At 45.1% G+C, this 14,713-nt stretch overlaps 1 protein-coding gene across 2 annotated transcripts in view; it reads right to left on the reverse strand.

The window, feature by feature from the left end:
• LOC126163173 (UDP-glucosyltransferase 2-like) overlaps positions 1 to 14,713 on the reverse strand; it is a 188,681-nt gene that overhangs the window by 20,255 nt on the left and 153,713 nt on the right. For both annotated transcript variants that reach the window (XM_049920122.1, XM_049920123.1), the window contains exon 5: positions 12,908 to 13,130. In XM_049920122.1, coding sequence (XP_049776079.1) covers positions 12,908 to 13,130 — 223 coding nt within the window. The remainder of the gene's footprint in view (positions 1 to 12,907; positions 13,131 to 14,713) is intronic.

Below are 14,713 nucleotides of genomic sequence, written 5' to 3' on the forward strand. Positions count from 1 at the left end.
CAATTAAAGTCTACAGTTACAATTCGGTAGACAGCCTAATTTAGGAAAGCAAGGAATAGTGTTATAAAAATTATACTTATGAAGCATCAAGACATTTGTTAACTTTAGAGTTTTTTGGGAGCTTGGGCAGATTTATTAAAAACCCCAATTATAATACCTATTACAAATGAATTAGTACTACCTGGAAGACTAATTTGGTATGATCATATTTATAGTGTATTTACTAGAGATGACACATTTGTAATAATTTTCTTGTGTTAATGAATATTATAATTATTGGACTTGGTGAATGACTTGTTCCATTAACAACTGGAGCACCAGTTATAGTATTCTCTCATGTAAACAAAAAGTTTTTACTTTTACCTCCACTGTGTTTATTTCCTCTCCCTTCGCCTTGAAGGTTGTATTGTTTATGGAGGAGCTTTGACAGATTTTAAATTACCTTATCACACATATCTGGTGTTCCTTCAATAGTATGTGCAGTGAAATTTTTTCAAAAGCAATTAGTACATTATTATTTTTATAGTCAGTTGCTAATAAATACCTTCTTACCGTCGGTTTTACTACCTGTACAGCCACATGCTTCGCTATAATACTTATCGACCAAAGCTGAAATGCATAGTTATTTGGTCCTGCAGCTGGTCATGTCGCACTCCTACACAAATCTATGTTGTGCTTCTTTCGTCCACCAAGAGCTAACACTCAAATTTCTTTCTGGCATTTATCACTATTTCTCATATTGAAAGAGATGAAATTAAACTTTTTGGAACATTACAAACCATTTGTGCTGCGTTATCAACTAGATTAATATGAAGCAATGCAAAGTCCATGTTGAAGTAACAGCAGTATTGTGAAGAAGTACACAGCTACTCATTGTAAAGATGATATGATATGATGTGATGCAGACAGGGGCAACTAAAAGACTGTTAGGCATTTGAGTTTTTGAACAATGCAAGCAAGTGTACCTCATGCACACAAGACCACTGGACAGTTTGCAACTGCGTCATGTTGAATGGGAGGTGCATTATAGGGTGGGGTGGGGAAGGGTGAGGGAAAGCAGGTTACTGGAGGAGGGGGACGAAACTGGCACTGCTTGGCCGACCATACAAGGACTAGATGATCACAGGACCAGCTGTGACGTGGTGGTGGGGGTGGGGGGGCGAGTGGTGGGTAATGGGGAATGGATAAGTAGAAGGGCAGAAGGTGGAAATAACAATGCGTGTGCTGGCAGAGAGCAGTGCACAATGAGGGGGGATGGGTGAATTTGGAGGAAGTAATAGGACAGGGGAAGGCAGAGACTTTTGGGTGGAGAGTGTGGGGAGAGTTCATTACTGTAGGTTGAGCCTGGGGTGATTTCCGGATGGATAGTGTACTACAGGGATAACTCCTGTCTGAGCAGATCAGAAAAGTTGATAGTATAGTGGAGGATGCAAATGTTCAGGTTGTGAAGGTGTCATTGAAATAAGATATGTCATGTTGAGCTACATGCCATAGGGCAAAACTTTTTACACTTGGTCAGAATCTGGTGGTGGTCATTCATCCTGGCAAGTGTCAGATTGGTATTTAAATTAATGCAATAAGCTATGCAGTATGTGGGACAGATGCCTTCACAGATGTCTCAGCCACTGATGAGGTAGAGTAAGTTTATGAAATAATTGGAATATGAAGTGCCGAGTGGGCGGATTGGGCAGGTCTTGCAGCTGGATCTTCCACAAGGATGCAACCTATTTGGCAAACAACTGGAATTGTGTGTAGCTTCAGGAGGCTGGCAGGTCGACATAAGCGCACATTAGGAGGTGTGCAAAGGAGTCTGGATCTCTCATTTCAGGGAATGGTAATACATAATAAGGGCCCTGGTGCAATATGTGGTTCAGCTGTTTCAGTCTGTGGTGATACTGGATGATGAAGGGAGTGCGCCTTTACAGGTATCTCTTTGGATTGGTGAGTGTATTAAGGTACGTGGGTTATGGCACAGGAAATCTGTTTTTGGATAGGTCTGAGGATCTGCCTGTGAAAGTCTTTGTGAGACCTTCAGCATAGTGGGCGAGAAAGTTCTCGTCACTGCAGATATGCTGTCCCGTGGTTGCCATACTGCACAGGATGAATCTTTTGGTGTGTAAGTTTTGGCAGCTGTCGAAATGCAGACATTGTTTCTGGTTGGCTGGTTTAATGTGTACAGATGTGAGAATGGATTCATCAGAGAGGAGGAGGTCAACATCCAGGAATGTGGGACGCTGCATTGAGGAGGACGAGGTAAAGTAGATGGGGGACAAGATGTTCAGCTTCTCTAGTAGGATAGGTTGTCTTAGCCCTGTGACCACATTGTGAAAGTATCATCAATTAACCTGAAAGAGACCAGGTTTTGTGGTTTTTCGAGATAGAAAGGTTTCCTCTAGACAGACCAAAAACATGACTGGGTAGAAAGGTTTAATGTATATGTCCATCACTTAGCCATGGATTTGTTTGAATAACTATCCTGCACAAGAGAAGTAGTTGTATATTAGGATACAGTCAGCAAGGTGTATAAGGAATGAGGTTTGGTGTCTGAAGAATACTGGGAGAGGAAGTGTTCAATAGCAGCAAGAGGGACACTGGCGTGTAGTGAAGTGGCATCAACTGTGATGGCTACAGATCCACGATATAAAGAAGTGGTAATGATGGAGACTTAGTGAAGGAAGTGGTTGGAATCTGATGTGGGAGGCTAGATTTCAGGAAGTTGGTTGGAGGTGTTGGTCAGTGAGGGCCAAAATTCTTTGAATAGGACCACAAGAACCAGATTGTTTGAATAACTATCCTTCAAAAGAGAAGTAGTTGTATATTAGGATACAGTCAGCAAGGTGTATAAGGAATGAGGTTTGGTGTCTGAAGAATACTGGAAGAGGGAGTGTTCAATAGCAGCAAGAGGGACACTGGCGTGTAGTGAAGTGGCATCAACTGTGATGGCTACAGATCCACGATATAAAGAAGTGGTAATGATGGAGACTTAGTGAAGGAAGTGGTTGGAATCTTTGATGTGGGAGGCTAGATTTCAGGAAGTTGGTTGGAGGTGTTGGTCAGTGAGGGCCAAAATTCTTTGAATAGGCGCACAAGAACCAGATTCAATCGCGTGTTAAGGATTTCTGGGCTTGTGGACTTTTGGAGCATGTATAAGATTAGTGTGTGAGGTGTCACAGCATAAGAGTAGGGTTTCAGAATCGAGAAAGAGGTTCTGTGAGGGTTCTAAGACTTTAAGCACAGATTGGAGATTATGCTGGACTACTTGGATTGGATCGCTTTGACAGTGCTTCTAGAGAATTCTCAGAGTACTTCTGTGAGGCAGAAGTCTGTCTGCTTGTGGGGTGATTAGGTCGAAATCTGATTTGAGGCTGTGTATTTCTTCTGCTGAATGGTTGGTTTTCTTAGGAAAGGACCAGGGGAAGGATGGTGAGGCAAGGTTTTAGGTAAGGTGATTCTGGAAGGTGACCAGGGAGTCGTTAGGTGGCAGAAGGGGAGGAACACAATTCGATGTACGAACAGGAAGGTACAGGGTTCAATGTTGACATTAGATTGCCTCTGGTTGGAGGGACTGGAGACAAAGAAATGTTTATTCTGCAGGGATCAGGAGAAGGCCAGAGGTCTTTGACAAGTCCAGCGTGGTTAAATTTGGGTGTTGGGCTGTGACTGGAGACTTTGGGTAGGACAGAAACTTCTGTGGCTCAGGATTTTGGTAGAAGGTTAACAACCATGTTCTTGGATTGTTTGGTCTATGAAGTTTGGGAAGTGTTGGTAAGGAGTTTTGGATTATGTGGCAAAATCGAAATATCAATTATGCAATTACTGGGTGGTATGCTGGTTTGGCGAGGAGGAACACTGCAGGTTGAATAGGGACTGAATGCTGGTGCTCGAAGGTGGCAGTAGGATTTAAGCAGGTTGGATAACTTTTGGAGTGTTCTTCAGGTGCTGGAATTCAAGGGAGTCGATTTCAGGGATGTTTGTCGCACTGTGTTAGAACATAGATACTTTATTTCAATTTCTGCATCACTTTCCAGTTGATCTAGACTCCTCCCTGCACCATGACTCTTTCTGAGCTACATGGATTGGAAGTATCCTTATAAAATGTTCTCCTGAAATCATCCCAGCCTCAGCATATGGTAACCCACTGGGCCCATAGCCTCCACCCAACAGTTTCTGCCTTCTCTGTCGTACTACGTCCTCCCAGCTCATGTACCCTCACTCTTTTTGTACACTGCTCCCTGGCAATACACAAACATTTCTTTTCCCCTTCTTTGGTCTTTCTCTCCACTCTCCATTTCCATCTACTCTCTCCTCCTTCACAACCTCTCAGCACTGTACTTGGAAGCCTTGTCCTGACAGCATCTAGTACATGTACACTCCATCAGACAGTACCAACTTATTTCGAACCCCCTCCCCTCAGCCACCCCCCTCCCCCAATCAGCACCATGTATACCTCACCCTTCCCCACCCCTCCTCTTCCTGCTGCTTTTGTTCGACATGACGGAGTTTCATTTTTGTTGTAGCAACTATAGACAGCTGTCATGAGTCCATGGGATGTGCATGATTGTGTGTTTGAGTGAGTGTATATGTGTGTGTGTGTGTGTGTGTGTGTGTGTGTGTGTGCGCATGTGTGTCTTACTTTCTGAAGAAAGCTTTGGTCAACAGCTCAAGTGTTTAACAACCTTTTCATCATTCCTGCCTGCAACTCAACATGCCATCTATACAGTGGGTATCGGTCTATTCGTTTTATAATATTGTTCATATTCCAACGTGGCCATTTTATTGTTTGATTTTGCCTGACAGCTGTTTTTCATGCAAAAATAGAATGAGTTAATTGTTTGCAATTATTCTCTAAAGCATTATTCGTCTTAATGTCTGTTCACCAACTTCTTTCCTGTGGTTTTTCCTCGCCTTCCAAACAGCACATGCGCTGGCATCCAAACCACACTATGAATGATCTTAATGGTGCAAGGCCATGTGAGCACACGGATTATTGGGGCAGCATTTTATGTCCGAAGTTCTTACCTCTGATGATTATGATTACTCCTCTTGATCTCATTTCCTCTCATACTCACGTATTTTCGTGTATTATTTTCCATACCTCACTGTGTCAGACGAACATGTGAGCCATGTTCTCAGTCGTACCTTTTTCTTCCCTAATCCCAACACACTCATTGTCTCATACCTAATCCGTTCCGTCCTTTTCCCTGCGTTTCTGGACTCTATTTCGCGTTTTTGGGGGTGTTTCTAGTATTTTAACATGTCGTGTTTTAACGTGTTTGTTCTTATTTTTGCGCATTTCTACGTATATTTATCCGTCTTATTGTGTTTCCTTCTCAACCATCTCCTATATTTCCCGTTTCCCCAACTCCATCGCTTCCACGATGGGCCACCGCCCCATATTTTTGGACCAGTTCGAAAACGTATCCCTTTCGCTGGGTGAAACAGCCTCACGTTCTGTTCTCCAAATGCTGCCTAAATCGTGAAATAACACCCAACTTCTCCCTAATGCCCTTCCAAACTGAAAATCAGATGTTCTGATTCCTCCAGTCCCTGTCCCTCACAAACCTGGTGTAAAGACTTCTTTGCTGCCAACCCCTCCAAATAACGCCAATCTAATACCATTGAACCCAGTCTCTCTGGACTCATACCACCATCCAAAATTAACACTCCCCAGTTCCATCTGACCATCCCCTGGTAACCTACAAAAATTATTTATTTACATCTTGGCCTCACAATGCTTTCCCAGGTCCATTCCTTCGATTACAAATCTCTCAGCAGAAGAAAGGATTGACATAAATAGCCTCCAATCAGATACCGCCTAACCTTCAGGCAGAGATTCCACTGCTGTTCTTATGAACCATGTTAACTCCCTTGAAATGGCCCTCTGCCATTGCTCTGCCTTTTCCAGCAATCAGCTGTGCCAGAATGATCCCATCCCAAAAGTTTAACCTAACCTCCAGCTCATGTTAAAGCGTGACACCCTCCTATGCAAAAATGTTTATGGTCCATCTAGAGCCAACTTCCCTATCCTCCCAAAACCCTGGTCTATTTCAGGATCATTGATGATACCATCACAATTTGGTCTCAAGGCTAAGACATCCTATTCTCATTCCTTCACAAGATAAACACCTCCTCTTCTACCTGCTTCCGCTACTCCTCCTCAACCCAGCTCAACACCTTCACGGATGATGACCAGTTCCGCTCTGATGGCTCCATGTAAGCGTTTGTCCACATTAAACCCATCAACCATCAAAAGTACCTGCATTAGTGTCAGTGTCGTCGTAACTGCCGTCTGCTTCACGTCTGCTGTGCAGCGAGCTACCTTAATTTAAGTATTAACTGTATTTTTCTTACTTGTCACTTCTTCTTCCGTGTGTATTTGCTTTTAGGAAGCTTTAATTTTCGAGTGCTCTTAATAGTGTTCCATAGATTTCGTGTTTGTTTTGAATACAGTCAGAGAGAGTCCCTTTAGTCAGCCATAGTGCCAGTAGTGTCAGTGTCGTCGTAACTGCCGCCTGCTTCACGTCTGCTGTGCAGCGAGCTACCTTAATTTAAGTATTAACTGTATTTTTCTTGTCACTTCTTCTTCCGTGTGTATTTGCTTTTAGGAAGCTTTAATTTTCGAGTGCTCTTAATAGTGTTCCATAGATTTCGTGTTTGTTTTGAATACAGTAAGAGAGAGTCCCTGTAGTCAACCATAGTGCCAGTAGTGCTAGAGTTTGTTTTCAGTACAGTCCAGAGACAGGTAGTGCTATTTTCATTGTTTTCTACAAGAAGTGGCTAGCAACCACAGTTTAGTGAATAAGCAGCCGCCTTTAGTGAATTAGCAGTCTAGTTAAAGGTTGATTGACTCCCTTCAGTAAATTGTTTCCTTAGGATGGATAGGATGTGTGACTGCTGTGTACGGACGCAGGAGGAGCTGGCCACTGTTCGCGAACAGCTGAGCGTGTTGATGGCCGCGGTCAGCCGTCTTCAGGCTGCTGCCTCGGAGTGTAGCGGCAGTGGGGAGTCTGGTGCGTCGCAAGGTACACCCCAGGTGTTACATGCTTCACCCACTGTCCCTGCTGTCGAGACACCTTCGCGGGTACCGGGCGCGGTTGGGCCACCCTCTCCCCAAGGGGAGTGGCGGGTTCAGCGGCGTTCGCGGCGCACGAGGCGGAAGGTCAATGTGGAGGCTGGCCGTGTGGCATCGCCCGCTCTGCCTGTGAGTGGACATGTGGCTGCTCCTTCAGCAAGGTCCGAGCAGGCACACGGGGGGAGGGGTTTATTAGTTATTGGGAGCTCCAACGTTAGGCGGGTGATGGAGCCCCTTAGGGAAATAGCGAGAAGGTCGGGGAAGAAGGCCAGTGTTCACTCTGTCTGCTTGCCGGGGGGTCTCATCCGAGATGTGGAGGAGGCCCTACCGGCGGCGATAGAGAGCACTGGGTGCACCCGACTGCAAATTGTTGCTCATGTCGGCACCAATGACTCCTGCCGTCTGGGTTCAGAGGTCATCCTCAGTTCGTACAGGCGGTTGGCGGAATTGGTGAAGGCGGAAAGCCTCGCTCGCGGGGTGGACTCAGAGCTAACTATTTGTAGTATCGTTCCCAGAACCGATCGCGGTCCTCTGGTTTGGAGCCGAGTGGAAGGCTTAAACCAGAGGCTCAGACGATTCTGCGGAGATCTGGGGTGCAAATTTCTCGACCTCCGCTATCGGGTGGAGAAATGTAGGGTCCCCCTGAATAGGTCAGGCGTGCACTACACGCCGGAAGCGGCTACAAGGGTAGCGGAGTACGTGTGGAGTGCACATGGGGTTTTTTTAGGTTAGAGAATCCCCTCCCTAGGCCCGACAAGACGCCTCCTGAGACGCGACAAGATAGGAGTAAGCAAAATGCAACAGGGAATAACAATATTAATGTGCTAATAGTAAACTGCAGGAGCGTCTATAGAAAGGTCCCAGAACTGCTCTCATTAATAAACGATCACAACGCCCATATAGTACTAGGGACAGAAAGTTGGCTGAAACCAGACGTAAACAGTAACGAAATCCTAAACTCAGATTGGAATGTATACCGCAGAGACAGGCTGAACAGTGAAGGGGGAGGCGTGTTTATAGCGGTAAGAAGTGCAATAGTATCGAAGGAAATTGACGGAGATCCGAAATGTGAAATGATTTGGGTGAAGGTCGCGGTTAAAGCAGGCTCAGACATGGTAATTGGATGTCTCTATAGGCCCCCTGGCTCAGCAGCTGTTGTGGCTGAGCACCTGAAGGATAATTTGGAAAATATTTCGAGTAGATTTCCCCATCATGTTATAGTTCCGGGTGGAGATTTTAATTTGCCGGATATAGACTGGGAGACTCAGATGTTCATAACGGGTGGCAGGGACAAAGAATCCAGTGAAATTTTTTTAAGTGCTTTATCTGAAAACTACCTTGAGCAGTTAAACAGAGAACCGACTCGTGGCGATAACATATTAGACCTTCTGGTGACAAACAGACCCGAACTATTTGTAAAAGTTAACGCAGAACAGGGAATCAGTGATCATAAAGCGGTTACGGCATCGATGATTTCAGCCGTAAATAGGAATATTAAAAAGGGTAGGAAGATTTTTCTGTTTAGAAAAAGTGACAAAAAGCAGATTTCAGAGTACCTGTTGGCTCAACACAAAAGTTTTGTCTCAAGTACTGATAGTGTTGAGGATCAGTGGACAAAGTTCAAAACCATCGTACAATATGCGTTAGATGAGTATGTGCCAAGCAAAATCGTAAGAGATGGAAAAGAGCCACAGTGGTTCAACAACCGAGTTAGAAAACTGCTGCGGAAGCAAAGGGAACTTCACAGCAAACATAAACATAGCCAAAGCCTTGCAGACAAACAAAAATTACGCGAAGCGAAATGTAGTGTGAAGAGAGCTATGCGAGAGGCGTTCAATGAATTCGAAAGTAAAATTCTATGTACTGACTTGGCAGAGAATCCTAAGAAATTTTGGTCTTATGTCAAAGCGGTAGGTGGATCAAAACAAAATGTCCAGACACTCTGTGACCAAAATGGTACTGAAACAGAGGATGACAGACTAAAGGCCGAGATACTAAATGTCTTTTTCCAAAGTTGTTTCACAGAGGAAGATTGCACTGTAGTTCTTTCTCTAGATTGTCGCACAGATGACAAAATGGTAGATATCGAAATAGACGACAGAGGGATAGAGAAACAATTAAAATCGCTCAAAAGAGGAAAGGCCTCTGGACCTGATGGGATACCAGTTCAATTTTACACAGAGTACGCGAAGGAACTTGCCCCCCTTCTTGCAGCGGTGTACCGTAGGTCTCTAGAAGAGCGTAGCGTTCCAAAGGATTGGAAAAGGGCACAGGTCATCCCCGTTTTCAAGAAGGGACGTCGAACAGATGTGCAGAACTATAGACCTATATCTCTAACGTCAATCAGTTGTAGAATTTTGGAACACGTATTGTGTTCGAGTATAATGACTTTTCTGGAGACTAGAAATCTACTCTGTAGGAATCAGCATGGGTTTCGAAAAAGACGGTCATGTGAAACCCAGCTCGCGCTATTCGTCCACGAGACTCAGAGGGCCATAGACACGGGTTCACAGGTAGATGCCGTGTTTCTTGACTTCCGCAAGGCGTTCGATACAGTTCCCCACAGTCGTTTATTGAACAAAGTAAGAGCATATGGACTATCAGACCAATTGTGTGATTGGATTGAGGAGTTCCTAGATAACAGGACGCAGCATGTTATTCTCAATGGAGAGAAGTCTTCCGAAGTAAGAGTAATTTCAGGTGTGCCGCAGGGGAGTGTCATAGGACCGTTGCTATTCACAATATACATAAATGACCTGGTGGATGACATCGGAAGTTCATTGAGGCTTTTTGCAGATGATGCTGTGGTGTATCGAGAGGTTGTAACAATGGAAAATTGTACTGAAATGCAGGAGGATCTGCAGCGAATTGACGCATGGTGCAGGGAATGGCAACTGAATCTCAATGTAGACAAGTGTAATGTGCTGCGAATACACACAAAGATAGATCCTTTATCATTTAGCTACAAAATAGCAGGTCAGCAACTGGAAGCAGTTAATACCATAAATTATCTGGGAGTACGCATTATGAGTGATTTAAAATGGAATGATCATATAATGTTGATTGTCGGTAAAGCAGATGCCAGACTGAGATTCATTGGAAGAATCCTAAGGAAATGCAATCCGAAAACAAAGGAAGTAGGTTACTGTACGCTTGTTCGCCCACTGCTTGAATACTGCTCAGCAGTGTGGGATCCGTACCAGATAGGGTTGATAGAACAGATAGAGAAGATCCAACGGAGAGCAGCGCGCTTCGTTACAGGATCATTTAGTAATCGCGAAAGCGTTACGGAGATGATAGATAAACTCCAGTGGAAGACTCTGCAGGAGAGACGCTCAGTAGCTCGGTACGGGCTTTTGTCAAAGTTTCGAGAACATACCTTCACCGAAGAGTCAAGCAGTATATTGCTCCCTCCTACGTATATCTCGCGAAGAGACCATGAGGATAAAATCAGAGAGATTAGAGCCCACACAGAGGCATACCGACAATCCTTCTTTCCACGAACAATACGAGACTGGAATAGAAGGGAGAACCGATAGAGGTACTGAAGGTACCCTCCGCCACACACCGTCAGGTGGCTTGCGGAGTATGGATGTAGATGTAGATGTAGATTTCGAGAGTGGCCATCTCAGAGAACCAGACTCCCTGGGGACAGCATATCTGCAGTGACTATGACTCCTTTGCCTAGACGCTGAAGGTCTCACAAAAGCCTTACTGGGCAGGCACTATCCACATGACACAGTGCGCAAACAGATTTTCCATGCCATAATTCCTGGCACCTCTATCATCCCACCACATCAAAGAATTAGGTAGAAAGGAGCGCACCCTACATCACTCTGTACCACCCCAGACTGGAACAAGCCCTTCCTCAAGGCTTTATCTACTATCATGCCCCAAAATGTAGGTCATCCTACCTCTCGTGGTGCACTCTCATGATGAAATGTGTGATGAAATAAATAAGCACCCCTAATGTTGTGGCTCTAACGGCATCAAAGTAGTTTCATCATAAATAAATATTTATGATACAGCTGAAGTGGTCATTTTCATCGTGATACATTACTAAAGCCACAGGTGCCGACATTACAAAATTTTTTGCCTCCTAAAGGGGAGTCCCGTCCCACGTCGATCTCCACAACGGCTAGTCCATCCCTAAGCCACGCACAATCTGAACCCCTTGCAACATGGATCTTTTTGAAAGGTGCAAGACCTGCTCAATCCAGCTCTCCAGCATTTCCTACTACATTCTTGATGCAGGCTTATCCTACTGCGGGAGGAGCCAGGCCAACCATGAAAGCAGCTTCGTCATACACCAGCTCTGCCAGTATGTCTAGCAACCATAAGTCCACCAAGATGAATGACCATGGCCAAATTGAGTCTAAGTGCAAAGCGGGCTACCCTTTGGTATATCGTACAGCAGAACATATGCAGCACAACATAATATGCTTGAGTCAATGATGGCTTCACAATCTGGGCCATATAGATCCTCTCCTCCACCACCAGCTTTTCAGAAGTCTGCAGATGGGATTCAGCCCTACAACACGTTTTCCACCCAAATAATCTCCCTGATCTCAACCTCCAATAACCTACTGCCCCCACAGCCTCCACTCAACAGTTTCTCCCCCCTCTGCTTATTACCCCCTCCCAACTCACATCCCATTATCTTCATTCTGCACTGCTCTCTGGCTGTAACCCACCAGTTTTTCCTCTTCTATGCTTCTCTTCTCTTCTCCTCACCATTTCCCCCTCTCCCTCCTCCAACAGCCCACCACCACTGCCCCAGGCTGCCAGGTCCTGCTACTGTCTAGTCCCTGCACACTCCACCAGGGAGCCTCTCTGTACTCTGCTTTCCGACCTCCTTCGCACACCACTCCAGACCGCTGCTAAAGTTGAATGTGACGGAGTTCCATTGTGGCCAGAGTGGTCGAAGATAGTGGTGGTGTGTGCGTCATTTGCTTCCTGAAGAAGGCTATGGCCAGTCTGTCTTCTAGGATAAATCAGTGTCACTTCTGGCTCATGTGTTTCTCCAGAATCCAGATAAATGTTCTCCAAGTTGCTAGTGTTTCCATTCTTCTGTACACAATTCATGTTACGGTAATACAGCATGTCATATCATATTTGGAACTGAAATTATTACTTTGTTCTCTAAGTGTGAGATCATTTCGCCTGTCAGGATGTACCTTGCATGCCAAGTGGTACACATCCGCCGTGACATTTTTCCCTGATGAAATCAATATTTCTGAGGGAAGGCTGGCTATCCCTGGTGCTTTGCTTCGACGTACGTCTTTCAGAACTTTGCGGAATTCTTCTCGCAGTAACATGTCTCACCTCTCTCCATTTACTTCCACTTACCTTTCCACACAATTCTCTTGAAGTTTGTATCATTTGCACAGTCCTCTATGTATCTCCTACATGTTCGAGCCTTCCCATGTTTGCCTTCTACAGGTATTCCGTGTTAGCTCTTAATAGTCATACGTGCTTTTTCTTTTCCAACGGACTATTTCTCATATCAGCAGCATGTGCCTTGCACATATTCCTGCATATTTCTGCAACTTTCCATTTAGCCTGTAACTGTTCCTCCTTTGTCATGTTGCGCTTTCTGATAGGCTCTTAATATTCTGCTTCTCTCTATTTCCTTTTTTCGTCTGCTAAATTAAAATGTTTATATGTATTCTTAAGGCTCCAGATACTTTGCCGCTGCAGTATGAGTGAGAAAATTAATGATACTAACGTATTAATAATAGTATTATCGTGTAGATAGAATGCAATGCAGTATAAAGGAATAAAATGAAGTATGCTTTTTGGAACAGAGAAAGACGGGAATTGCTGACAGCTTACCCAGCACAGACGGCTGCTGCAGCCACTTTCGGGTCATGACGTTCTCCGGCTGAGAAGGCAGCGAGTCGTTCTCCCACTTCCAGAGGACACGCTGTGGCAGCTGTCTGAATACCTGCAGGATGTTCTGGATCATCTCAGGGGGGAGGTTAGTGCTTTTCACGTTCGAACCGAGGCTGAAGTAGATCACGCCATGCTCTGCTCCATCCAGGAACTTCTGGATATCCTGCGATAAACAAGACCATTAAAAAAGATGATATATTTCTTTAATTTCCTAAACGTTTCCGATAGGAAAAATTATCCAGTGAACTTATTTATATTCTACAATTTTATCTCCATTATATGAGTGCTTCGTGTCTATTCTTGCAGGCATGTCAGAAAGAAGAGGCACCATGTTGAATCCGTAGCTGTGACACATATTGTGTAAATATAAGGTGGAGAGGGGCGAAAGGAAAAGGAAAGGGAAGGAATTATTGATGTCAGCTGCATCAGAAGTCTATCTGGGAATCAGTGCATGTCAGAAAGAACAGACACCATACATTCATCCAACTGATTCCCCTAGATTGGCCATGAATCCACCACCTTCCAGTACAGACGCACAGTTACGTTCGACCTCCTGTGGCAACCACAAAGTAGTGAGCATGGAGGACATGGACAGCGACTGAGCATACACTAAATGATCAAATGTGTGTGGACGCCTGGCTGAAAATGACATACAAGTTTGTGGTGCCCTCCATCGGTAGTGCTGAAATTCGAAATGGTGTTGGCCCACCCTTAGCCTTGACGACAGCTTCCACTCTCGCAGGCGTAGGTTCAATCAGGTGCTGGAAGCTTTCTTGTGGAATGGCAGCCTATACTTCGCGGAGTGCTCCACTGAGGAGAGGTATCGATTGCGGTCGGCGAGGCCTGGCACGAAGTCGCCGTCCAAAACATCCCCAAGGTGTTCTATAGGATTCAGGTCAGGACTCTGTACAGACCAGTCCATTACAGGGATGTTATTGTCGTGTAACCGCTCCGCCACAGGCCGTGCATTATCAGCAGGTGATCGATCATGTTGACAGAGGCAGTTGCCATCCCCGAACTGCTCTTCAACTGTTGGATGCAAGAAGATACTTAAAACATCAATGTAGGCCTGTGCTGTGATAGTGACACTCAAAACAACAAGCCCCTCCATGAGAAACACGACCACGCTACACCACCACAGCCTCCGAATTTTACTGTTGGCACTACACACGCTGACAGACGACTTTCACTGGGCATTCGCCAATCCCACACTCTGCCATCCGATCGCTACGTTGTGTACCGTGATTCGTCACTCCATATAACGTTTTTCCACTGTTATGTCATCCAATGTTTACGTTCCTTACACCAAGCGTGGCGACGTTTGGCATTTGCCGGCGTGATGTGTGGCTAATGAGCAGGCGCTCGACTGTGAAATCGAAGTTTTTTCACCTCCCGCTTAACTGTTACAGTACTTGCAGTGGATCCTGATGCAGTTTGGAATTCCTGTGTGATGGTCTGGATAGATGTCTGCCTGTTACACATTACGACCCTTGTCAGCTGTCGGCGATCTCTGTCAGTCAACAGTCTCTGTCATTCTTTTGTGCTGTACGTGTCCCTTCACGCTTCCACTTCACTATCACATCGGAAAAAGTGGACCTAGGGATGTTTAGGAGTGTGCAAATCTCGCTTACAGACGTGTGATACAAGTGACACGCAATCACTTGACCATGTTCGAAGTCTGTGAGTTCCGCGGAGTGACCCATTCTGGTCTCTCACGACGTCTATTGTCTACCCAGGTCGTTGATA

The sequence above is a fragment of the Schistocerca cancellata genome, chromosome 2 (assembly GCF_023864275.1).
Source record: "Schistocerca cancellata isolate TAMUIC-IGC-003103 chromosome 2, iqSchCanc2.1, whole genome shotgun sequence".
In the NCBI taxonomy this organism is placed as follows: Eukaryota; Metazoa; Arthropoda; class Insecta; order Orthoptera; family Acrididae; genus Schistocerca; species Schistocerca cancellata.